At 44.3% G+C, this 27,325-nt stretch overlaps 1 protein-coding gene and 1 long non-coding RNA gene across 5 annotated transcripts in view; one reads left to right on the forward strand and one right to left on the reverse strand.

The window, feature by feature from the left end:
* Window positions 1–974: 974 nt before the first annotated feature.
* The window catches only part of Ralgapa2 (Ral GTPase activating protein catalytic alpha subunit 2), a 270,234-nt gene continuing 243,883 nt past the window's right edge, over window positions 975–27,325 (reverse strand). For all 4 annotated transcript variants that reach the window (XM_029536075.1, XM_029536074.1, XM_029536073.1 and 1 more), the window contains 3 exons: window positions 19,819–19,940; window positions 7,738–7,777; window positions 975–4,722 (listed from right to left, as the gene is read on the reverse strand). In XM_029536075.1, coding sequence (XP_029391935.1) covers window positions 7,773–7,777; window positions 19,819–19,940 — 127 coding nt within the window. In that variant the 3' untranslated portion in view covers window positions 975–4,722; window positions 7,738–7,772. The remainder of the gene's footprint in view (window positions 4,723–7,737; window positions 7,778–19,818; window positions 19,941–27,325) is intronic.
* On the forward strand, window positions 18,731–26,565 carry LOC115063611. Its single transcript, XR_003843444.1, has 4 exons — window positions 18,731–18,840; window positions 20,377–20,467; window positions 24,317–24,480; window positions 25,981–26,565. It is a non-coding gene; the product is annotated as an uncharacterized LOC115063611 (long non-coding RNA).

The following is a 27,325-nucleotide window of genomic DNA, read 5'->3' on the forward strand; positions in this document are numbered from 1 at the left end:
GTACCATCAGTGGGGCTCCTCTGGCTCCCCACATGATCCTGAGGCATCCATTACCTCCTGGGTAGCTTGAGGAATACGGATGCTTTAGTTCTATCCTGGGAAGAAGTGAGGCAGGAGTCTGAATCCTTAGTGGAGCCTAAATGATTCAGAAGGCTGAGAACTACTGCTTCTGATTCGCAGAACTTGTGTTGTCTCTAGAAGGGACTATCTACATGAGCTCTTGATGATCAGTTAAGCTAAAAAGAATTCAGGTCAATTCAGGCTCTGCTTTGCACTTGACACCCCAGAACACACCAGGACGACCTTTCTCAGGATACCAACATGTTCTGTAAGTAATGGGTACTCAGCAAGCATTGGCTACAGAAACAAGTTGTTCAGCATTCTGAGAATTCACTACTGTCTGGACCATGGAGTGGCCCAGGATGCCCTCAGAGACCATGAGATAGGATACAGTGTAACTGCTGAAGTCCCGAGGAAGAAAATATCAATACCTAACTTCAGCCATAATAGAAGTACTCCAAATTACATGTTGTAAAATATGTAATTTTTACAAAGTCCTCAAATACTCCTTACTCCTTAGGGAAGGGACTCTAGCTAGTACAGGAGGCTGCCTAGAAAAGACAGAGCAGGGGGCAAAGGTCCTTGTGAGGCTGCATACCAGTTGTAGAGACAGACTGTCCCGGCCCGCTCATGCCTTATTTAAAGATGGATGAGTCTAAGTAGGTGAGAAGACAGATGGAGGACAGGGCGTTTTGAGGAACCACATATGCAGAGAAGGTTGTGGCCATCAGAGGCTGCAGGTCCTCTGGTAGCTGGATGTTAGCATTCCATACTATGAACCAGAAAGTAATTCTACACAAGCACGTGTAAGCTCTCAATGGGATCAACTACCATACTGGACACTTCTGCCAGCTTTGATATACAGAATGCTTTTGAATAGCTTTGTTCAACAAAAAATCAAATCAATATTTTTATTAGATGGTGTGATAAACTTTTATTTTCTACAAACTATAAGAATGTCAGAAACATGCAGCACCTAGGTGCCGTGTTTCTCACTCATCAACTCATCACAGTCAATCAGAACAAAAAAGAGCGAGCTAGAGTTGAGTGGCACCATTATGGAGCTAAGTGTTTTCCCAGCATGGCTGCCTTTATGGAGTGTGTCCCTAGTGCACATGTACACTCCTGACAATGTGGAACAGGTCTGGAGGTTCGCCCAACCACACGCCCCTCAGAACAACCTAGTTGTGCAGCACTGGGAAATTAAATAACAAAGAGACATCAGAACAATCAAATGACATGCTATAACTTAATTTATCATCTCTATCAAATGTCCCCCTATTTACACATACTAAATATTGTAGACCTGAAACTAAGGAAATGCTTGCTTACTGTGTACATCATATACATAGAACTGGGTGCAAATACAAGGATGGGTGTCTCTGGGTGAGTTTCCCTTAGATGTGACATTCCCTTCAGTAAGTATGGAGTGAACAGCTACATGTAAGACACACAGGAAGGTTTAGCGGGTTCATCAAACCTCCACGACAGGTCAGTGGAGAAAAGGAAAGGACACCTGAGGATAGTCAGGAAGACAGGGTTTGCATGGCTCTCTGGAGCTGTGTGATCTCCTTATAAGGCTAAGGGTCCTACTAAACAGCATATGGCAGAGTCAGAGTCCATTCCTGGGGCTCTCAAGATCTGCCAGCATGGCTGCTGAGGACTCTGGGAGTCACTCACCAGGCCATATTTCTTTTCTTCAGTCTGCTGAAGGTCTGGCTATTTTTAAAGCATCCAAGTTTTGTGGGGTTACTTTTTTTTTTTTTTTAAACAGCATGAAAGTCTAATCAACAAGACTATAAATATCAGTTTCCCTCTTTATGGACATCGGGAAGTCAGCATGTGGAGAAGGGCGGGTACTGGCCAGGCCCTGCAGGAGCCCAGAGAGTCTTGCCACACTTTGTGGTAATTAGGGACACTTTTATCACAGATGGCTGACCTACTAATACTAATGTGACAAGTGGCTCTCGGGAGGGTCTCACCAGATGAGTGACCCTTAGCAATTTTGCTAAAAGACATTTATTATGAAAACACAATATTTGCTTTTCTAACTGACAAAAGGAAACACCAAACTTGATCATTTCAATTTTCTACCCTAAATAACAAGAGCTGCTGAATGCAATCAAACATGGTTGCCAGAGTCTCTACTCTCCAGCTCTTAGGTCTCTAACCAGAGCTATTACCAGCCCAAGACCCATGGACTAAATAAATAAGTAAAACATAAACAGGCATAAACTGTTGCTGTCAACCTGGGTGTGGGGTTGGTAAAATCATTAGGTTACAAGAAGTTCAAATTATTTGCTACCTCCAATTGAATTTCTCACTCCAAGTCTGAGGGCTTGTAGAAGCAAATGGAATTATGAAGAGACATCTGTGAGTTAAACAGGACCTCTGGGACCTGGGTTGTGGCCCTGGGTTCTGTTACGACTGAAAAAGATGAAAATGAAAGACTTCCAAAATGACAGGAATTTCACAGCAGGGGTCTATGGGGCCTGAAGATAAGTGTTCCTGCAGAAGCTACTTCATGACCTGGTGCTGCAGGGGCCTTTAGTGCCCAGGACTTGGGAAGCGCTTTCTGCAGGAACCAGGTCTGGTAACAGATCAATAACAGAAATCTGAGCAATACTGGCCACACATAGACACACACACACAAACACACAGACAGACAGACACACAGATAAGAATCAAGGTTTCACTGACACAATGGGAAATGTCATGACAGCCTATTTCCCTTCTGTCACCATCAACCTCCAATAAGTGAATATCCTGGACCCTTAGAAACAGCACACAGGGCCCCTTTCCTGCTTTGCCATGTCCTGTTCTCTCTGACCTTGGTGCTTCTGTCTGTGGGCCTGGCTGAGAGGCTGCTGTATTCCTGTCACTGCAGGAGGACGGGTTTTCCCTGTAGTGGGAAGGTGCTCCTAGAACGGCTCACTCTCAGAATTCCCACTCACTACAAGACTGAGTATGGCTTCTGGCTCCGTTTTTTTTTTTTTTTTTTTTTTTTTTTTCCTCTTCCAAGGTCAGTAGCAGCCAAATCAGCTCTGTAGTAGATATAAAAGGCTGACTTCTCTGGGGAATGGACACTGATGAGGTGGGTAAGCAGGCTGAGAGAAGTGACCAAGCAGGCTAGGAGTAGTAACATGTGTGAGGTCAGAGGGCAGAGGAAGGTAGAGAGGTGGCCACAGCCAGGACATTCTTTCCCATGCCTGAGCCCCTTGAGTCTATCCTCTATGGCTGCTTTCCTGCTTTGAGCGAAGGGCTCATCTATATATGTGCACTGGGAATGGCGTCACATAGCAGGTCCATGAAGCAAGAGATGATCTCTGCAGCATTTTCTGTTTTGCTCTGAAGTAGAGCAGGGAAGGAAGCAAAACTGGAACTCTGAGACAGCACCAGGGCCAGGACAGAAACACGGGTGTGGGGTGTGTGTGTGTGTGTGTGTGTGTGTGTGTGTGTGTGTGTGAGACCACACAGAAGTCTTCCCTGTGAATGCTTAGTTGTCGAATTCTAAGGTCCGAGATGGTCATGTCCAGTAAGGGACACATTTAACTCCTTCCTTCCCTCCCATCCCTAATAGGCACAACACACCTTTCTTAGAGCCAATATATAAAATTTGATGCGCGAGCGTGTGTGTGTGTGTGTGTGTGTGTGTGTGTGTGTGTATAAAAAGATCAAATCTATTGCCTGGAATCTGTTACCCTAAAACTCATGTGACAAGTACTGTTTCTGAGGCCTGTCTTGGACTCTGAACAGCAGTCAGGAAGAAGACTGCAGATGAGCACTGGACACAATGGGGGTGTTGGTCAGCCCTGGAGCAGGCACTAATCTTGTGTACTGATGTTTGTGGTGCTGGGCTAGGCTGGGCAGGGCTGGGCAGGGGTGCTATCCATCTGCTTAGTGCTCTCATGTGGATACTCCCATATTTTCATGCATGGTCACTCCCCCTGGCCCCTGCCCTCTGCTCGCTCTGTGTGGGAACATCACCTGATAGAACACTGTGTTGTCAGGAGAATCTTAAGTCAGTGGGGCCTCCGCTCCAGGTGGAAAAGGTTCAATGGTGGAGGTGAAACTTCCTGTGGGAAAAGACTCTGGGGACAGCCAGTTTCCATAATGATGAAATTTTGAGTAAACTATAAATCCTAACATAAGGATTAGCAAAATCAGTATGGAGGAAATTCCTCCAACAATTACACAGTTATTTTGTCAGCCCTTTTGGGAATCAAGCTTGGGTGTATAAATGAAAGGAAAATGATTCGGCGATACAGACAAGTGCCCTTTGTCCCTTCCCTGTGGGCCCCAAATCTTTTGCTACTGTATTCTCCTAGAGACTTTAGGCTTCTCCATTGCCCGTATGACAGCAGGTTTGTTCCTGGTTGGTGGTGACTTTCTTTTCTTCTTCTGATACCCAAGGCTTGGTTGGCGAGATTCCAAGACAACAAGAGGGACACAGCCTTGCTTGAAGGTTCCTCACAAACTAGATCGCCTCTGATCTTGGGGGCCCAACCATGGGGAGGCTTGCTACATACATGTGCTGGCACAGTGGCAGGTTCCCGAAGTCTAGATTTTGATGGTTCTGAGGAAATCAGGGGAAATATGTGCCTCTTTCTTCCACATGGAGGATTTTCTTGGGGTCCATACTCAGGCTGGAGGTCAAAACCCCTGCAAAGGAAGCAGAGAATGGCCACATCACAGAGGCCAATGAGAATCTCTGTTCACACACTCCAGGAAGTACATACATGCTCAGAAGACAGGGAACTTGATCATTGGGAAATGGGTTTGAAGTCCTCCCTGCCAACAGTGTGCTGGGCAAGAATGTTTGTTGAATGTATCAAAAAAATATGCTACTCCTCTTAAGTGTTTGCCCTGGGTTCTTCTACAACATAAAATAAACTACAGATCGTGGATCTTTGGTATAAAAACCAGCCTTTCTGGCTAGTACAGAAGTAAGGAATCAAGAGAAAGGCCTCGGATTGCAGCAACACTGGAGTGAAGGCCATGAAGGGGCCCTGGGCAAAGTCAATGGCAATGCTGTGTTTCTGGGATCCTAGCATGTTTACACTTTGATATTTCACACGAGCTACTACTCACTTATTCCCTAAAGGGCCTAAGACTAGAGGTCACGGCTAAATTGCTTGTCTGAATGAGTCCAGATGAGCATGCAGCTATTTGGCACTAGAGGGAACAAGGAATAAAATTAAAACTCGCAGCTCTGCACTCTTCCCATCCCCAGGGTGACTGTCTGGGAGCTCTGAGGAATACAAGAATGTCTGCTGCAACACTCAGCCACTGTTGCGGCGTCGCTGGCCTCCCGAGGGCCTCTCGGCGAATGAGAGGATCCTTTCGTCACCCTCCCCCTTGTAATATATTTTTAAATGCTCTAAGCTTCCCTGAGTGGCCCCTGCCTAGAACAAACCTCAAAAGCAGGACTCCTGCAGTCTCCTCCCTATGGGCTTCTCCTCTTGAAATTGTCATTACTAGTGTTGGAAACTTATTTAGATTATTTTGTTCATTTGTTAATACGTTTTCCGGCCTTGTCCTATCCTTTCTGGGGAAGAGCTTCTGAAATTAATACTTAAACTTCTCTTGACCCATGGAGACACTCTATCCCATGCACACTATGGTTTTTCACTTTCAGATTCCACAGACAGACTTTCCCTCTCCCTCCCTTCTAGGCTCAGTGGGGCTGGTGGACAGAGAGGTCCGGGGCCCTTTTCATATTGGTTTCCTCATCAGAAACAGGCTACTAAGGGTGGGGTTAGCTCAGTTGTAGAACACTTGCTTAGCATGCATGAAGGCCTGAGTCCCAGCATTGCAAAAATACAAAACCCAGATTGCCTTACACAAAGGCAGCGAGCTCAGCTAGATGTAGCCATCCAAAGATCAGTGTTGTTTTTAAATGTGCATTGGTTTTGCTGCTTGGTGCCCACAATTAAAGGCAGAAACCTGATTGAACCTCACAGAGGATTTGGGTTTGAAATGCTACCCACTCTGATTACATCAGTTAGAATTAGAAGCCAAAAAGGAAAAAAAAAAAAAAGCATGTCAGTAAATGCTTAAAGATAGTAGGCAAAGGAATGAACCACTTGCTCATGCTTGGCCAGAAGCAACCATTTTAGCCCGTATCCTGATTCCCCTCTACCAAGGAAGACTAGGATAGTTGGGTCACAGTTTGAGCTCCTACAGATGGACAGGGTAGTGTCAGCTGTCCCATTGAGCAAAGCTGAGCTAGCATTTCAAAGCTCTGCAAACAAGGGAGACCTGTACACCTAAAGGCAGAGAGCACACCAGGATCCAGTGCACCCAGGACTCCTGCGTGCCTTTAGCCTTTGACTTTCTGCTGGCACACCTTCATCCTGCAGTGGTTCCCCTGTACCCACTGATGCTCCCCAAGATGGATGCAGAGGCAGTAGCTGCAGAATGCATAAGTGAATCTCAAAAGATAAGGACTGCCTTCTTGATACAGTGCCTATACTTGCAAGCTGCAGATAGTACTGCCCCATCTTGGCCTCTGCTGGAGGTGGAAGCCGTGGCTTACTCAAAGGACATTTGGATTCATATTTTACCTCTGCCAGGTCAGAGATAAAAATACAAATCTTTGCCGCTAAATTCCTACTGGGAAGGGACCTTACAATTCTGTTTCACCCCTTTCTGACTAGAGAACTTGTATTCTGTAGATCCTATCACCTTTGAGGGCTGATGTAAGTTAGCCACTGGGACCCATCTAAAGCCATGGTTGAGAAGAAGAGAAAGGGTGGCTGGGCTAGAGGAATGACTCACTGCAGTGGCCATCTGCACATCTAGCCTGCAGGTATGGCAGGCTGCTGGGTTACGGAGTGTCCTGGGTAAGCTACTTCTATTTGTGTTGGGACCACCGTAGGAACATACATGGTTAATAAATGACAGCTTTCTCTTTTGAGTGGATTTATCATAGGTGTTATCTAAGCATCTCCTGCCCGTGAACCAGAGAACCAGTACAGCCATACTGGAGAGTTGCTACCCAGTTCTGCAGTGGTGGCTGTCATCCATCTGAGCTATCTGTGCTGGGTCAGGATCCCGGAGCCAGGACAGAAAGGTCAGGCTGTGAGGTCCCACCTGCCACCTCAGCTCGTTCTCAGCGTCCTAGACTGTGGATCCAGGGGTTCGCTGCCCTCTCCCCTCGCCCAGCTTTTGTCTGCTTTTCTTCCTCCAGCTGCTCTATTCAGTAGCCCTCCTTGATGACCTGCCCTCCCTGTGTGGAGGCCTTGGCCTTTGGACGCCTCTGCTAGGCAAGCAGTCAAAGGTTAGGCCAGCACGTGCCTCATCTTATCGGCTCATCTCAACATCCTGCTTCTCTAGGCTTGGCCAACAAAAAAAGGGGGGGAGCGCGGCCCTGTACCCACGGCTCCCTGCAGCCCCCCACACAAAGGGGAGGTGACAAAGACATTTTCCACGATGGCAGGTGTTCGTGTCAGATTCCACCCAGAGTGTACTTGAAGAAGAAAGACAGGCAGAGCTGGGCTCCACAGGCAGCACAGACATGTAGGGGCAGGAGAGTGGGCAGGGCCCCTTGAGAGGAGACAGGAAGCAGGCAAGGCTGAGGCCAAAGAAGGAGGAGAGCAGGTATATAAAGTCAAGGTATATAAAAGTCAACTAAAGGTTTGGCAGGGGTGGGGGACCCACCAAAGGCAGTCTTACCTTGCTCAAGCATCGTAACAAGAACAGTATGTATCTTAATCTGAAGGGAGAAAAGATAAAAAATCCCATGAATGAGAAGATGGCATGCCCCCAGCTGCAGCTTCATAATGACACACACAGCTGATAACACATGTATCCCCTAGCCCTGATAACACATGTATCCCCTAGTCGCACTAGTCCTAAAGCTTTGTGCATCATTCCTGAACGTTCACTTCAATACTCACTCAATGGGATCAAATGCCAGTTGGTGCTGTGTTTATAGCTGAGTCCTCTGAAGCATGCGGACTCTAGGGAAGATCTCGGCTTTTGATTCCTTATGACAGGTCCCTATCACCCGCTCCATACCATCTTACTCCCCATACTATCCACATGGACCCTGCTTTTGCTTTCAGAAAGCAGTTCTCTTCCCAGCCCTCCTTCCCCCAACTCTCCTTCATTCTAGATTAGCTAGGCCCCTATTGAGGCTGGACATTAGCAGAGACACAAAATACTGTGCACACTGCTATAATTGTAAACTCAGACTTTCTGCTGATCTCATCTGCCAAGGTTGGCACAGCAACTGGACATTTTTTTCTAACACCATTTGGGCATTCTTTCTTTTACACTTCTCTGAAGGAAGTACGTGTGTACTTCTATGAAGTTTGATTTTCTAAGCTATTGAAGAACACTCAGGCCCCAAGTTTTGAGTACTTGGGGTGGGAAGCCACGATCCTTAACCAGCCCTGAATGACCAAATGGCAGTTCCTTGTCCTACTATGACTTGGCTTCTTCTCCATGTGAGGGCATGAGCAGCTCTGTCTGGGCTAAGGACCTAGTAGGCCCTTTGACATTAACGTCATTTTCTAGATTTCTTATTTTTCCAGTGTGCTATACTGCAGGGCTCCACTTCATCTAATGGAAGACAGCAAGCAGAGAGTGCCTGTGTGCATGGGTCTACCTTGAGTTGAGAGCTTCAGGTTTTCAGAACCACGCCCCTGATGCCCTCCCAAGTGACAAGAGGCTCTTTATGAAGGGGATCCTTGATCTCACTCTCCTGCAGCCCCCCCCCCACACACACACCCTGGTTATACTATGCATACAGGCCCTCGATTGGTGGAAACCCAGAAAGCAGATGGTGCACTAACAATGGAAGACTTGTTTGTAATTGCTGATGAGGACTGGTTTGCTCCTCTCTTGAGGGTCCCCAGACACAGCCTAGTGTGGTGTGCTGGCCCACAAAGACTATCTCAGTAACTGCCAATCCATGGTTGAATTAAGACGATGCATAGGCCGAAGCAGTTGGAGGCTGCTTTGATTATTCCATAGGGCTCAGATGTCACCTACTCTTGACATGCAGGCAGGACTCTTGAAGGCTGAGCTCCCAGTTGCTGGGACTAGGGAATAGGCTGTAGCTTCGTAGTACACTATACAATCCCAGGGGTTAGCACACATACTGCTGGAAGAGTCTAGAAGAGAGAGCACTGAGCTTGAAGATAAGGAATGAGAAGAGACTGGGGAGGGGGGCACACGATGCCTGGGAGGAAAGAGGCACAAAGCAGGAGTTTTTCCATCTTTCTTTTCATCAACTGTGTCCAGTTGATACGTTCTGAGTAGCATTAGAGGTCGTAGTAATGAATACAACAAACAAAAGCCATAGTAGGGGAGGTAGAACACACAAATAAGTGGGCACACATGTGTCTGTGGTATCTAAAGGAGAGTCAAGTTAGAAAAGGAAAGTCTTGAGAGGCTCCATGGTGACTTGAGAAATGCTGTACGGCAGGGTTACAGTGTGTCTTGGATTAGAAGACATGCCTGGACATGAGTGGTGCTGGGACATCAGCAGCCAGTTTCTCTATATGTAGGAGAGAGATTCCTGGAGAGACCCCTTCACAGTCTACCTCAGACACTAACCAGCATGGGTGGAGCCAGCTGGGAGCTCATACACAAGAGACTGAGCCTGGAGGAGAATCCAGAAGCCATTTCCAGAGAAGTGTTTTGCTTTTTGGTGTTGTGTGACTTCTTTGATATTCTGGATATCAACAAGGGTTATCTTTCTTTAATTCAGAAATAACTAAGTATGGTTGGAGGTTTGTATTCTCTGCAGTTCAGCCTGGTGTTGCTATTTGAGAGCTTGTCAGTTTTTGTAGGGCATGTTTTTCTCAGCCGCAAAGGAGTGCAGTTTGAAGCAAGCTTCTTTTCTTTGAGGAAAGCCTGCTGTCCAGCATCGACACCTGGGGTAAATGTGGGCCCCGGGCAGACAAGATGCGTGGCTGCCTCTCCCCACATCCTTGTTACTGAACAGTCAGTGTGGAAATGATTAACCGGTTCAAGATAATTAGGAAAGAGAATGATTTTGAGAGTTGGCATGGGTGAGGGAGAAAGACTGAACCAGGGTTCCAGCTTTAGGCAAGTGCTAACTATTCTCCCAGCAGGAAGGCAGGCAGAGGAGGATCAGAGCCCTGATGGGGTTATTCAGACCCCTTGGAATGGCGCTGAGGAAGGGAACAGGTGCAGGCAGTGGATGGGGAAGCCTGCACATGCAACTCAACACTGGCAGACCGAGACCGGTGGGGATTTGCCAGCCTAATTAACATCTCCAAATGGCCAAGGATGGCTTCCAGTATTCCCAGTCCAGCAGCAGTGGCTATGTCCTGGCTCCAGTCCTGGCTCTAGGGTTGGCTTCCCCTGCTTGGTTGTTGGTCTTGCCCATCAACTTTGGTTCTCAATCAGAAAGCCAGGACAGCTGGACCAACAAGCATGGGGAGAGAAGAAAGCACCTGACCTGTGCACTATGTGCAGGCACACTTGTGTTAGGGACTTAGCAAACAGTTGGGACATTAAGAGAAACTGCTGCAATTTTCTTCTTGCCCAATATTAGGTGAGCTTAGGAACTCAACGTACACATGAATGAAATTATCCAAGTATAATCATGCTAATAAAATAATTTTTAAAAACACAATAAATGCATAGCTGGAGAGGTGGCTCAGTAGTTAAGAGCACTGACTGCTCTTTCAGAGGTCCTGAGTTCAATTCCCAGCAACCACATGGTAGCTCACAATATCTGCAATGGGATCTGATGCCNTCTTCTGGTGTGTCTGAAGACAGCGACAGTGTAATCACATAAATAAAATAAGTAAATAAATCTTTTAAAAAACACAATAAATGTTACGGCATGAAGAAACTTTGAAAACATGTAATGTGAAAGAAGTCAAGTCATCATATCACCTGGTTGCATTTATATGTCTCGAATAGGTAGAGGCAGAGAAATGAACAGGGATTAGTGGTTTCACAGGACCGAGGGTAAGGTTTGTGGAAAGAATGAAGACTATGAATGTGTTTTATTTTACTTCTAGGGGAAAAGAAACATTCTAGAATTAGTCTATGGAGACAGTTATACAATCTATGAAAATACTAAAAGTATCAATTGTTTAACTACATAATTTGTATGATATGCAAATTATATCTCAATACAACTCCCCCTGCCTTTTAAAGTTTTCTTTTTTTCCTTCGTATGGTGGAGATTGAAGCCACTGTGCATGTTGGTTAAGTATTTACCACTGAATTATACTTCCCTCCCAGTTTAAAAAACAAGGCAGAACAGGACAGAAAGTGGTCTGGGAACTATTCTGTACTCTCCGTTCCAAAAGCAACACCAGAATGACTTCAAGATTTAGGGAGAAAACCCACCTGTTGGCCCAGGAAGCGGAGGCTGCGTGGATATCACCAACAGCCTCTGAGCTGAGCCACTCTACTGACTTCACAGCACTCTCAAAGCAAGAACACTTCCTTCGGGTGACACACTACTTCTAGTGCCCAAGGCTGTCTCTAAGATGTCCTGTAACTTGAGTTCGGCTTTCTTAAAACAACTCAAGAGTAGCCTGTTGTGAGAGGGGCTAGGAGTGTTCTCCCTCTGTGCTCCCTGGGTTTGGTGTCTGTCACTCATGACTGTATTTTTTAATTCCCTGACAAGCAACAGCTTTTTAAAAAGTAGCAGTTAGGTCTGTGGACACTTCTGGGATAGCACTGTGAGACCTAGTATGTTCTGAAGGATCCAAGGAAACTTCAGAGGAGCGATGGAACTCCTTAGCAGTTTTATTGATATAAACAGCCCCCTTGGAGCTGGGGTGGGACTGGGGATATGGTCCTGTGATGGATTACTTATTCAAAGTGTATGAACCAGACACATGAGCAAACAAACAGAACATTCGTGCTGTCTTTAGATAGTCAGGAGGCAGTATGGGCCTGGGATCAAGGCTTTGTCTACTGGAGCTCCTGTCATGCACTCTGCTGAAGCTGGGAGCAGACAATAACTCATGTTAGTTACATTTCTCAGGTGTGTGGGTCAAAGGAGGAGAGCATTTGCTACTGGTATCACAAGTTGCCCAGGCCATAAACCCAACAAATTAGTCCTTTCTGCCTTTGAGGAGAATGCTTTGCTTTTGGTACAATGAAAGGATTCCCCTTGGTCACATGTCTGCTTTACTCCGGTGGATTTGTTCCAACACAATGGGTACCCAAAGACAGGGACCCTGAATGGGTCGAGAAAGAGTCTTATCTGGGACAGACAGACCTAGTACTAAGGGTTCAAGGGATCCTCTCATTTCAGTCTCAAGTAGCTGGGCCTGCAGGCATGTACCACCACATGAGGTTTTTTGAGTGAGACAGGACTACAAGAACCACTTCCTGTTCCTCAGTCACTCAGACTTATCCCCCATTGTCTTTTCTTGCTTAGTGCTGAGGAGCTCCTGATGGCTGATCCCTTCTCTCCTACCTGGGAGGTAGCCTCAGGGAAGGCAGGGCGCCTTTCTGCTTCGCCCACTTCAATGCCTCTCCTATGAAGTCCTAGGATACTCTTATGGGGGTGGAGTGACTGTCTGAAACCCTGCCCTGTGGGGTTTGTGAGATGTGAGGAATGAAGTTGTTGTCCTGTGGACTGACTGAGCTGCAGGAGAGGTGTGGGTACCACCAGGATTCTAAACTGGCCAGATCTTCCAATACCTCGTTGTGGCCTCCAGCAGGTTGGAGGGACACAGGCAGGTGAAGTTCATCTGGGATTTTATCATCTTATATTCTTTAAGTGGTGAAAAAAACAAACAAATAGACTTTTGGTTAGTCTTTCTCTTTCATAATGCTATGAACTTTCTTATATGCCAAGAATTCAAGGTTGGCCATATTAATGCTGTAAATTCCCTCCCCTTCCCTCCCTTCCTTCCTCCTACCTGTCCTCTTGCAATATTGACTGGCACGTTTTCCCATTTTCAAAAATTTTTTTCCACTCAGCATTCTGTGGGGCTTTAAGAACAAATTTACAGGTCCCCCCCCCCCCGGGTGTCACCCTGAATGTCCCTGGAAAGGACAGCACAAAACATTCCATCTATCCAACTGCACACTCCAATGCCAGCACAAGAGCTTCATTTGGCTTTGCTTTAGTTTGCTCTTTGCTAAGTGGAAATCTGAGCAAAATCATTGAGTCTTCCAGGAAGCCCCAGCTGCTAAGGCTGTACATGGACCACCTGCAAGGACAGATTGACATGAAGGCCACAACTGCCATTGACAAAGAATATGAGCCTGGGCTGTCCCAAAAACAAACCCTGGGCTTGTCTCAGTAAAACTGTAAAGGTTATTTTGAATAAGCCTTAATTGAGGTTCATTTCCAAAACTCTGTCTGAGAAAGATTCTTGGTACCTGCTTGCCATCCCTTGGTAACTGCTTCAGTGTCCCCTGAGCCATAATTAGCAGTTAGGCGGGAAAGATATGCCACCTGCACATAAAATCCTGGAAGGAAGCCGGATTGAGTGGCTACAGTATCTCATAAGAAGCAGATGCTCTGAGGTGCTTCCACAGACACACATTCTAAACAACTCTAATATGCCAGCTCCCTTTCCATCCTCAGAAGCTATGGTCAGGGTCTGGAAGGCCCATGAGGCTCTTCCCCAATCTACTTAGTCTATCCTGGTCTTGCGGAAGGGCTTTTCAGTTCTCAGGCATCCTAGGTTTTAGGCAGTGTTGCAAAGGTAAAAGCTGAACGATGGGTGGATGGTGAAGGACACGGGAGCTCCTGTTCTCAAGCTCCAGGATCACAAGACAGATGGCATAGCCAACCTCAGGAGAGTACAAGTCATGGCCAGCAGGCTTGCTTTCACTTGTAGTCACATTTTGCTGTTAAGTATCTAGGACTTTTTTTTTTTTTTTCTTTTTAGACACAAAGCATTTGCGTATATCTTTTTTTTCTCAAGATTCATTACCACAAAAGTAGAGACCCAGGTCTTCTCAAGGGTCGCAGAACTTTGTGTGTATCCTTAAGTACCCTTTAGAGGTCTGCTCAGTGGCAGCAGCCTAAGGAAGGCAGAGCTGTCTCAGAGATGTCACATCTGACAGGCTGCAGTATCACTTTCTAGCTGACCAAATGGAAAAATATGTCTCACCTCTGCCTGTCTCCCAGAGCAACAGGAGGGGAGTAACGGAGTGTTAAAAGGATACAGGGATGAATAAGCACAAAGCTGTGGTGACAAACAGGGCCATGGAGAGTTCTCTCTGAAACCCTGAACATCACTTACAAAAGCACCCAGCATCAAGTTTCAGTTACTCAGAGCTGCACTACCCAGCCTGGGGATTAACCTGGCTCCTGGCTTCCCCCTTCTCCTCACACCAGGCTTTGACCATATTGCTTGTCACTGACCCACTTTTCCTAAGAGATCGAGAAGGGAGAAGGCAGATGAAATGTAATTATAGGTGTTTGTTCTGCATCTTGCATCAGACCCAACACATCTGTGGTCTGGAGACACACCTGTACCACTTAAAGCAACAGCCTGACTTTTTTCTGTCCTGCTTTTCTATTTTCCTCCTATTGCATGTGTTGTAAAAAGGAAATGGCAGGCATTATTCTTTAAAGAATTTACAGCCCCCTTAGATAAACACATGCACTACAGAGTTACATGTTCTTAAAAAAATTGAGACAGAAGTGCAGATGTTCCTGCACTTGTAAGAGTTATATAAGTCCATTGTGAGTTGATCACACTAAAATACAATGTTGTGCAAGCTGGGTCTGGGTGATGGAATTAAGAGTGGTTAAGAACTTTCTATCAATAGCTTCTTGCCTTTTCAAGAATACCTGTGTAAGTTACAAGACAAAAACAAAAAGGGTCAGAATTGAGCTGGCTATGTGGAAGGATCTCGGCTGGGGCCAGATGGCATTGTCGGGATGGAGGTAGTTATCTATCTACGGAACACATGGCAACATTTTGGCCAGGGACAGCCAAGTATGCTGAGGGTGTAAGTTGGGCTGGTTGTGAGCTCTTGAGTAGATAGTGACATAAGAGAACTTATGTTTACAGAAAATTTCTGGGTTCTCTACATGTAATTTTCTAATTTAATTCTGGGCTTTAATATCAACAACAAACCAGCCACTATCACTTGATTTATAGGACCATCATCACAGCATAGGCACTGGTTTGGCATATCTATATGTAGGATGGAAGGTGAGGGATAGTTGTCAAACTTGTCTGCAACCTGTGGTTATTCATTCATGGTTTATGCTTTAGCTTAGTCAAAACTACTACGAAGAGGTTAGACTTGCTATTCTATGAAGTCCCTCTACCTCCACATTCTCTGATGTTCTTTGCTGGTTTCCCTAAGCTAAATATATAGGAAGCATAAGTATAAGCTGTGTTATCAATCTAAGCCTTATTAAGACCACTTTAACAGGGATGGAGGAAGGGAGAATGAGAAAGAATGGATACCAACTGAGTGATATACAGCACGAAAAGCTTGTTGGGTCAAGGTTGGACTTGACTTGTCTGTTTCTGTGGGCTAACTTGCTTATAATTGCCCAGTAAAATATTCCTTCCAGGATCTGTATACAAAATCATAAGCCTGTAAGATGCTGGTATAGTGAGCACCCATGCATGGTGGCCTCAACAAGGGGAAGCTGGTGGAATTTCATCCCTTGGGGAAAAGGCCAGTAAACTACAGAACTAGTGCAGCATCTACATCCCAGATTCCCTTTAGGATGTCCAAGGTATAGCAGGATGTCTGTGGCTTTGTGAATTCATTCATTGGACAAGGTTAGGATTTCTAGTACAGGTATCAAAAGCTATTATAGTGAAAAGCAGGAAAGAATGACAAGTCTATTCTGTGAGACAAATGACTACAATCCTCCTTTCCAAGAGGCCATCCAGGCACACATCTGAGGAAGAGGAAAGTGTGCAGCTTTGGGCAGTGGCAACATCTTAAGACTGACCCAGACTAATCTGGTTTAAGCCTCAAATATGACCTATATTCAAGCAGCAGATAGGGGATCAAAGTCGGGGTGACACATTTTCTCCCACTTGCTCTATTATCCTGGAGCCTTTCCACCTCGCCTGTCAAGAAGGAGAAAGTACTGCTGACCCTGTATTGGAGAAATCAAGGGCTGTGTTTTTGAGACTAACAAATAAACAAAGACCTGTGCTCCCTCTGCTGGCCCTTCTCAGCAGTATTGAAATGGGCAGGAGCTATAACCAGTGTTGGCATCTCAAACAAACACCAGCCAATCCAGGGACACTGAGAACAAATCTCCTTGAACTTGGTTTTATACATTCCTCGGGATAAAAACATTCTTACCAACTTCTGACCAAGGTAATTTTAATTGCTGAAAGTTAGATTTTACATGAGACATACCTACTGTTCTCAATTGCCAAATTGATACCTGTGACCATAACAGAAATTTTGGGATTCACTTATCAACAGACACAAATGGACTACTCCAAGAGTTTAAGGTCCAGACACAATCTTTAGAGCAGCTTCGGGGGTGGAAAAAAAAAAAAAAAACAAACCAAAACCACCAAAAAATCCCAGCAGTAAGGAAACCCCCATGCAAGTCCAAACAAGTTTCTTTCCCCCCGTTTTGTTCAATAAGAGCCGCTCCCGAAGGTAAAGATTTACACTATATCCCTTTGGATAATGTCAAACATCACACTGGATTCTCCAGGTCATTAGCATGCAGAAGAATGACCTCATGGTGAACAGATGCACTTGGCTGTGAGCTGCAGTGATTACATCAGTCCCTCCCCAGCACTTGAGGGTGCCCATTCCAGTTAACCCTTTACAGTCCTCTCTGCTGCTCCCCTTCCTTGATAACATGAAAACACGAACTTAGTACTCTACTCCCATAGCTGTGTGGGTTAAGAATATACAAATATGTATGCATAAAATATATAGATATTAATATCAGCTTCCTTTTAGATTATTTATTGCTTGCCAATAAGGGAAGGGATTAAACTGCAAAACACAGGCAGGGCTAGGTAAAAAAGCTATCCAAATACCTTTCATACAAAGTATTATTAATTCAAACAATAGATGCAACAGATACAAAGGGCTGCTTTAAAATAGCATTTCTGGTTGGGAGATGAATCCTCTTTTTAAAGGAGTCGACAGAAGATGAACTCTTATATTTGAGTCCCATGTCCCTATTCAGAGCTCATGGTGTACCTTTGATAGAAGTACATTCACTCATTTGGGTGCTCTGGCTCCTAGGCCTCTGTGGTCAGGGAGTATGGCAGGCACAGGCTTTTCCCATCAACAGAATCTATGGTCAAGCTCAGCTGCACATCTCCTCTCTACAGTGGGACTGTGTGCTGCTCTCTGGCTGTGCTATATTATACAGTGCAGGTATCTTCCTTAAAGACCGTATCCTAGGGAAGCCTGGGCACATGTACATAAAGAGCCTGGGAGCCCACGGCCCTGCTTTGATGATATAAATGCTCACAGAAAGTTTGACTAGACCCTGTGTGTAAGAAGTTCAGGGTCCATTTTTCCAGTTGGTCTGGAAGAACAGACCACCTCAGTCTCTGAGTGTAAGTTGGCTGAGCTGGGCTGATCTGGTTTTGACTATGCTTGTCCTAATAAAAAAACCACTATGAATAAGTGAAAAGTGTTTTCCTCTGTGAAAGTAGGGGTGAAGTCTGCACACACACCAGGAAGAATACAGCTCTGAGAGGTGACCCTGCACAGATGAGGTTGTGAACCCCATCCTCACTGCACTGCCCTCACACTGCAGTTCAAATAGGTTGCATTTCTATCTCTTTCCTTATCACTGTGAAGGGCAAGCAGAAGCTGTGAACATGACAGGATGCGATGCTGATGTTGATCAGAAGGATAAAACGCATTTGCTTTGGTGTTCTATATTTGGTTTCTTACCCCATGTATAAAAGTTCTAATGTCTGCCTTGACAAGCTGTTGGAATTTTTATTAAATAATTAAAGAAAAAAACAGGACATTCTCTAAAAAAAACCCTACCCTTCTCCAAAGTGGTCATAGAAATCAAAATGCTCCTACAGTCCTAGGAACTGAATTGGTTGAACTTTATTTATACAGAGGCTAAAATATACATAGAAAATAATAGCCATCATTATTTCAATAACATTGACCATCATCAACTTTAAAAATAAAAAGTTAGGAAATATAAACATTTATTATTTCATTTTTTCTTTTATTTTTAAGAAATGAAATGTTTTCTTAGAAGTTAAAAAAACAAAAAAAAACAAAACAAAAAAACAAAAACAAAAACAAAAAACCCAAAACAAAAGCCTCCACTGAAAGAAGCCAAGTCCCAGTTTCTCCAAATGATAAGAAGAGGCTGAATGGAGCACTAAAGCATTAGCTTGCTGTGGATTCCTCCTGTTCTTTCACTGAAAAATTAGACACAATTTTAAACCGCTAGCCAGACTGGGTATGAAATCTTCATTTCCCTTGAAACAGATTTTTTTCTTGTCTTAGATAGAATGCTGGCAGAGCATATAAAAGAATTCAATTCACAGCTGTTCTACTTTTTTTTTTTTTAATGTAAGAAACATTAATCAAAGCTTTAAGTTATAAGCTTTTCTCATGTTGCTCAGTATCCCAGTTCAACAAAGATCAATAGAGGCCATCCCTGTGTTTCTCTCGCCTCACCAGGAAGCAGAGGCGTGATTATGTAAATGGGGCTCTGCACCTCTGCCAGCTTGCTTATCTCCCAAGCCTTCTGCCTGCTGCTCCTGGCTTCCCAAGCAAGTGCCTGCCTCTCTCTCTCTTATCTCCCAACAAAGCTCCAAGAGGCACAGACTGAAGCCAGCGATGTTAAACAATGACGCATGGCTGATTTTATTTGTAAGTGATTTATTTCACTGAATTTAATTTTTTTCACTTTGTGTGTAAGATATTTGTTAACAAGTCAGCACAGGAGAAGCAAGCCTGTATTCAGAAGCAATTAACACAGGCTAGAAATCTATTAAGCACCCTTATAGCTATGCTGAAACCAGGGAAGGTGAAGGAAGCCCCTCATTGAGATTTTCAACATGCTGTACACTAACTATTCCACTTACTGTCTGACAGGCAATTAATCTGTAACAGCACATGAAAATAATTTACCAGTGATAATTTTATTCTTTGAAAAAAAACCCTGTAATAATCATATCAACAATTTAAGTGGCAGGACATAGTTTTTTCAAATTGATAGTATTATATAGAAATAGTATGTATCTAAAAATAAGGGAATCCATGGAAAATTCCACTGACCTACTAAATGAAAGCCATTATAATCTACTTTCTAAAGGCTCCACACCAGGTGCTGCTGTGGTCAGTGGCTTGTCCACATGACACTGGTGCACAAGGCCCTCTGTAATGACAGGCCTGGGGACACTGTCCTTCCCTGTCTCCAGCAGTAATCCCTGACCCTGGTATCTCAGCAGCATAATCCCCATTTAGCATTAGGAGCGACGGCTTCAACTGTGAGGAACTCTTTTCTGATAAGTATGCAGTGATTTGGGCATCGCTTTTAAACAACATATTCCCAGCTCAGCAAGAAACTCACACTCCTGAATGAGCCGGAGCACATTATTGAGAAAAAGTTCATTAACCTTGCTAGATTCGAGGGTTAACAGGATAGCAGAAGAAAGGAACACAGCGAACAGCTCGGATACAAAACAAATTAAAATGAATGTCATCATTCCTTTTGAAATTCATTAGTTGATTCAGAGGGGGAATGTTCTTCTTAAATTTGCAAGCATTTATCTGTGAAAAACAGGTGTACATCTGCTACTCCAATCCGTCTTAAGCGGGAGAGAGGAAAATAATGTAGACACTCACCCGTTCCACTGAGAGAGTAGCTAGGAGAGGGGGAAAAGACTTGAGCAGCGAAATCCTCAAATGTCATGACTTCCCGGTGGTTTTGAATTATTGCTTCCAGATACAGAGCTCGCTCTTCGTAGCTGTAGTAATTAGTTAAGGAGACAAACACACATGCAATTTTGCATGCAGAGCAGTGGGTGATTTGTTTTAAATGCAGTTACTCAGCTTTCCCGTTCTGTGTGAAAACCATCTTGGAAACTCTAGCATTTTGCCAGAAAGTTAAATATTTGTCACACATAATAGTGAGATGCTAGTTTTAAGACCTAGATTTCTTTCAGCTTCATTTATATCCAACAGTAACGTCATATATTATATATAAATACTGCTAATATAAATGTTTTATATATATATATATATATATATATATATATATATATATATATATTTACAGGATTATAGCAAAGCGCTGATTATTATATCATCTCGAAGGCTGACTTAAGTCAGAAGAGAGGTGGTCGAGTAGACCAACATTGGAATGGAATGGCGTGACAGCCTTCCTCTTCACTCCGGATCTAGGTAACAAGGATTCTCACCTCAATCTAAGGACACAAGGAACTGATACTTCAAGTAAGAGCTGTTGATGTGGTGGTGAGCACTTTCAACAAAGGTAAGAAAACATAACCTAGTGGGAGGAGGAGGCCAGGAGTTATATTCTGCAAGGGCAGCAGAGCCTCTGAGCAGGGTAAGTGATGAGCACTAGAAAATAAAAATGGAGATGGAGGGAGGATGTAGCAAATGGTGTACAGTGCAACTGCAAAAAAAAATAAAAAGAAAGAAACCATTGCCGTCTAATTAAAGCTGCAGTCTGGAACACACAACATTCAAATGTGTAATCAAAAACCAGTCACCAATAAAACTTACAAGCGTAACACGCCGAAGCAACTTTCCAGCTGTCTTAATAGGACCCCTGCGTGTGGCAGCCTTTCACAGGGCAGAAAGCAAATCTTCCCCTTTGTGTGAGGCTTCTGTTTCCTCTGAAGGTGAATCATGCACTTCCAATAACAGGAACCGTCAGAATGATCTGACAATGAATGGAGGTGCTGCACATATAACTTTAGGAATTAGCACTGGGGGAAGCCAGCATGATGTCTCATTTTCCCTTCCTCATTATTGATGCAAAAGTTAAAGGATGTGTTTTGATTATTTTGAAAATTGTGCAGTTTCTTCATGAACACAAAACCCAGGGAATGTAGATTCCCCTTAGATTTTTATCTTGGGCTGCAAAGAAGAAACATGATTCTGTATGTCTCACTAACATTCTGTATACTTAAAACAATCTTTTCAAGATAAGTTGGGAATGATTATGCCCTTCCAAGGAGTTTCTCTAGAGTCTGTTTTAAAACTGGAGACGCTTTTCTATTTTCTTTTGGTAAAGTCTTGACACTGATTTTGAGATGCAGGTTCTCTCCCCACTCTTTTATATCTTCAGGGATGGAGTCACACCAGGAGGGGACCTGAGGCTCTCTGGAGCAGTGCTGACTCACCTGGGAGCCACATGACTACCACGATTTAAATGTTCATTAAAGTCCCTGCCCCGATCTGTATATTTCAAATAGTTACCAAGTCAAACTGCACATACAGGATCTGGTGCAGGCACAAATGTAGAAAGTAATATTGGGATATGCTTCGTGCTAGAATTTCCCTTAGAAACTCTTAGAAAAAAATGGAGACTATTCACCGGAAGCTTTCAAAAGTGGCCCCTCTGAAGATATATGATTTTTTTCTATGGATGGTCACAACAGTCTCAGGCCTGGACAGTGTGATCTAGAGCTGGCTCCTAGGCTGCAGGCTGAACTCCTGGTGACTTGCTTAATGAACAGGCTGCCAAACTTCCTCAGTGAGAGGCGCCTGCTCAGGCCCAATTCTAGAGGGACCCACTAATGCCATTCACGTCTCATTATGAGCATGCTCATTCTGTACAGCACTTGGCTGTCACCACAGAGCGGCTCTCCGTGTATGGCCCCAGCAAGCCGCTGGTCCAGGGAACAGCAGGATGTTAGGCCTGAGTGGCCGTCTGGCGAACAGGCCCTCTGACACTAAGCTGGCACGTGCTGGCCCAGCAGGGGCTGAGCCAGGCGTGACAAATTACTCAAAGAGCTGAGCTAAACTTATGGTTGACAACCACCTGAGCCTTCAGACTGCTGTGGCCCACTGTCAATGCTCAATTCATGGCTCCTCCCCACCCCCCTTCAGTACAGTCTGTTTGTGGGCCTGGGTTAGAGCAAGCACGGCCTTCTAAAGACACTCTGCCTAGTATTGTACTGCTGTTTCCTGAAAGGTCCCTCTGCATCTAACATATCCCCATACAGAGCTGGTGACAATGGTGACCAACACAGAAATGTATGTGCCCTTTGCTAGATTCTCTATAGAAGACTTCTCTGGAAAGTAGCCTTCTTAATCAAACTCACAATCAAACCTATGCAAGGACTGGCGCACGCAGATCCCAGGTGGCTGTCCATCACCCTCATCCTGAATGACACCACCCAACTGTCAAGGGGCTGGTCCCTGTCACGACTGAGAGGTCTGGACTCTTAGGATGAAGTCCAGCACTGCAATCACAGGAAGCTGGGATTCTCCCACTCTGTGAATATTTATGGTCTGACTCTTATCTCTACAGACAACAGAGAGAACCAAAACTGCTTCCAGAATTGGATACCTAAGGAGGAACTGATCTTTCATAGAAGGATTGCCATTCAAGCCCTAGACTATTACATGTCACATCCATTCCCCACTGCTCTCTCAGCAGTGTTAACTAGCATTAAACTTGTGTTGTCATTGAGACAAATATCCATGGTGGGTTAGGCAAGACTAAGAGACATCAAATGCCACTCACTTGGGTTGAAGCCAGTGCATGTTAAATACCATGACAAAGAGAAAGCAAGTATCATTCTAGCTTGAACGGTGCTTTGAGCAGACGAGAACACATGAATGCCTCCCAAAATTTATTTAGTAATCTTATAAATATAGCCCTGGTTTAATTTTTGAGACATGAAACTTGCTGCTTTGGCTACAGTGGCTGGTGAGTGAGCCATCAGGTCTGTTAGTCTCTATGCTCCCATAACACACTGGGATTACAAACTCATGCTGCTGAGCTCAGCTTTTAGGTGGGCACTGGGGACCTGAACTAAGGTTCTCATGTTTTCACAATAAATACTGTACCCCAAGGATCTTTACTAACTGTATTGAAAATATGAGCAAAGGTGAATGGGAGCAATGTTGTCTGACACTTACTATCCACAGAGCTTCAAAAAAGGATAACAAGAAATGTCAGTATACATCAAAATGACTGTAAGACCCTCCTCAGGCATATGCAGGTGGCTGATGAGGCACGAAGCCAGGAATCTGATGCCCATTGTAATACTAGATACGGCTCTCTCCTCTCCTGAAAGTACTGCACAAACACAACTTTTACTTCTCTTCTGAATGACTACCTTATTAATATGGTATAAATACTTTCAAAGGAGCAGTTTGTTCCTTCATCACTCAACTCAGAGGACTTTCAAACTACTAAGCAGAAACCCATCTTGTATTTGTCGTCTCTTACCCTCTCAGTGGGGCTTTACTGAATAGCCCAGTTGGCCTGGAATACGCCATTCTCCTGCCTCTACTTGACAACTGCTTGTGATTACAAATAGGAGCTGCTATGCCTGGCTGTATTTGAGCTTCCTTAGCAAACTACTCCTATATTTTTGCATACAGGTTGCACAAGTTATTAATATTCTGCTGGGCTATAATCAATAGATACCTCACAGCCTCTGCTGGGAATCCAAACCCAGACTTCCGACTTAGATCATTATTATTTGATACTTTAAAACAGCAACGACACGATGGTAAGGAAGGCACTTGCTTCTGGTGAAAGGCCTAAGTTTTAGTTTGGGCGCTTTTCCTCACAAGATAGGATAAGGGAGAAACTACTCTAACTTGCAGCTTCAGTTGCCATAGAGGTAAAGTGGGCAGATTAACTGAGTCCTACCTGGAAGCCCTCTGCCAAGGATCCTATGTAAAAGAAGCAGGTAAGGATGGATGGCCTGTTCTGGGAACACTGCAATGGATAAGCTGGGAGAACCTCTGGTTAGACTCTGCAGCCACCAAACTACATTACTGATTGGAAAATGTTAGCTCAAAACCATCAAGCGCTTTCTGGTATCACAGTTAACCCTACATTAGAACTGGGATGAGAATCTAGATTTTCTAACTTTCACTATTCTTCGTAAAGATCATGGATTCCAGAAGACATGGGTTAGGTTCAGGATTTCATGCAAGGTTGGGAGCTAATCTCCCAATAAGGACAAACTACCCAACTTACATGTATATGGGTACAAAAAAACAGCCTGCAATGTAAACCTGAGTACACAGAGAGCATGCTGACTGTATGAAATATAGAAAACACAACCCTTCCATTTTAATCTCCCTCTTCCCTCTCCCATTTCCTTCTGCCGCTTCTCTCCTACCTTAGGTTCTGTGGTGGTAGACTGTTCAGCATTTCAATAATCTGTCCTGTGCTGGTTGCGGTTTTTTTAAACATTTGGAACCTGTGTTGCTCAGCCCATCTCTACATTCTCCAAGTCTGGCCATGATATTCACACTGGCCTGAGGGGAAGGCTGCCTCCTGACATTGGGGTGAGTGCCATACCCGTCAGGTCATGTCCTTATCCTGAAGGTGCATAACATTTGCAGAAACTTATTAGTGATATAAACAAGCCCAAAGCTAGCTGTCCCCGCGGCTACCAGCCTTCTGACTCTCTAGTAGCCACCTGCAAAGGAGAGGAAGTCATGATTCAGAACTGTCAGAGAGGTGTCACAAGCTCCCCTGAAGACTTCTGGCACTTGCTCCAGTGCTGACACTGTTTGGTCAAGGGTCATCACCATCCCATCATACAGCTAGCTCCCGAGTTAGTTAGCTTTCTGGTGTTGCTGAAAAGGATCACAAAGTCAAGGGCTTACAGATTTTCTCTTACCAGTTCTGGAAGGCCAGATCCCCAAACAACAGAGCTGTACTCCCGTCTGTCCACTGAGGAGCTCTGGGAAATTCTGTTTTCCTTCCTTTAGATGCCAGGAAAATGTTTGCACTCTGGTTTGTATGGGCACACGACTTCTTCTTCTTTGTGTGTTGATCAGCAGGACACTTGTCAGGGGATTTAGTGCCCACCTGGAGAACCCAGGAGAACTCCTTATCTCAAGACCTTAACTCACTTATAGGTTCCAGTGATTCTGATACGACTGTATTCATCCCTATATCACGGCTGCTGCTACTAAGTCTGTTACACAATGTTTATTGGGCTAGTATAAAACACTTATTCTTTGCATACCCGAGGAAGTAGGTGATACATTTTGGGGGCATGTGGCATACATACATTTTGAGAGAAGGTGAAAAAGCAGAAAGGGTGGGAGGAGTTGGGGACAGAACAGCCTGATAGAGGGTCACAGTTGGAATCAGAGGCCCTGATCTGATGCACCTCTGATCCTTGACACTTGTAGGTACCATGCCCCACTCTAAATAAATAAATTAAATTCCAAAATGACCAGCATGGGAGCAGATGCAATTATACTCTAAAGCCATACATCCTTTCCACAGAGAGTCTGTTTGTCTTTCAGTAGAATGCAAATTTCAATGTTAGAACTATTTAAGATTGCAAATACATGAATCATTCAATGTAAATGTCACAGCCTGGTGACATGAAGAGGAGACTTGACTGAATAATGCAATTGCATGAAGTGGATGCTCTGGGAGAGGAAATGAAACACATGGAGGTATGAGATATTAGATTAGGTCTCCAGCCCTAACGATACACTCCTGGAGGGGGTAGCCCACAATGGCTCAAAAAGAAGAAAACGCCCATATAACTAAGTTTAAGAATAATTCTGAGGAAATGATAAGAACAAATGGAAATGGGAGAAAGCAGATTTTCCTGAACTATTAAATTAGATTTTTGGAGGAGGTCTGCTCTCACATCCCTAGGTCATCAGCAAAGAAATCGGAGGCTTCCTCTCAGGATCCGGGGCACTCCAAGGATGCCATGGATTTGATTCATAAGAAGTGGTCAGCTCTGCTCTTCCCTGGGGTCTGGAGGGTGAGAGCACATCTTTAATCACTGCCTTTCCCATTTCGGTCTTCTCCAGTTCTCCTGGAGCACCTTACCACCAACACGTGAGAAAATGCCCAAGACCCATCAATCAAAGTCTCACTGCAGTAAAAGTGTAACTGACAAGAAAATTAGTCATTCTGCAAATTTCAGTTCTTGAGAAAGTGCTGTCAAATTGGGTGAGAAATGACTCAACAGGCTACTTGGCTGATGAAACCCACTGGAGAAGAAAGGGATCAGTTGGAATGATTGATGTCTGAGAGTTCTGGGTGTTCCTGCCAATGGCTTGATTTCTGAGAGGAAGGAGTCAGTGTCATTTGGATGGTTTCTCTTTCACAGGCTTCACTCATCCCAAAGATCTATGGTAGAAGCTAAACATGTACTTTAGACTGTAATCACAGCAGTGACTACTGGGACTCGTCTGTTGACATTTCATATTCATGAAGTGTTGACTAAGAGGAAGACAATTAGAAATGTACAGCATCTGAAAATGCCTTGAGTCCAGCTTATGACAAAACCTTAAAGAGGAGATGATTAAATAGGAATACATGTGGACTTTTAGCTCTACCATCAGCCTGCTAAGTGAAAAAAAAATTAAATAAATACACTCCAAGTAGTATCTAGTACAATGTAATTAGACTGAATTATTTAATAATTATTGGACAAGTACTCTGATATTGAGGACTAAAAGCTATTTCCATTTAGTCTACAAATTAGTTTATATCTAGGTTGATTCTAAGAATAAAATGAACACTAGAGTATAGTGGCACTTGTCTGATGCATACAGGAGGCTGAGGCAGGAAGCTGAAAGTTAAAGGCCAGCCTGGGTTGTAGAGTGAATTTGAGCTGCTGCCTATGATTGGCCCTCAGACTACAGAAATCATTATCATGATCATAAGTTCTCCAATGACTTTCTTGACTTCATTTCTGAAAGTAACTTTAAGGAAATGGCGGCTTTTTTTTTTTTTAATGATGTTTACAAGCTCTCAGCTTTAGTTAATTTTTTTCCCTTCCTTCTATACACTTAAAAATAATAAAGGTGGAGGCTGGAGAGATGACTCAGTGGTTAGAGCACTGGCAGTGTGCAGGGGTGCCCTAACACCTGACTGATAAACAGAGCTGCTGATCTGTACCTGAAACCAAAATGCACCACAGGCTTACCAGAGCAAGACAGTAACATTGAAGCTGTGGAACCCCAACTGGAAAGCTGGGGGAATTCTAATTATCACAGAGGTCCTTGGTGTTTCAAAGCAGCAAAACTGCTGTCACTTGATATTAAAGGAACTGATGCTATCCAAAACAGAATGTGTGGGAAGTGTTCATTAAGGCAGGAGCCACACTGGGCAGAAAGAACTGAACACCATGGCAGAGTACAGAGTACA

This window comes from Mus pahari, chromosome 3 (assembly GCF_900095145.1).
Source record: "Mus pahari chromosome 3, PAHARI_EIJ_v1.1, whole genome shotgun sequence".
In the NCBI taxonomy this organism is placed as follows: Eukaryota; Metazoa; Chordata; class Mammalia; order Rodentia; family Muridae; genus Mus; species Mus pahari.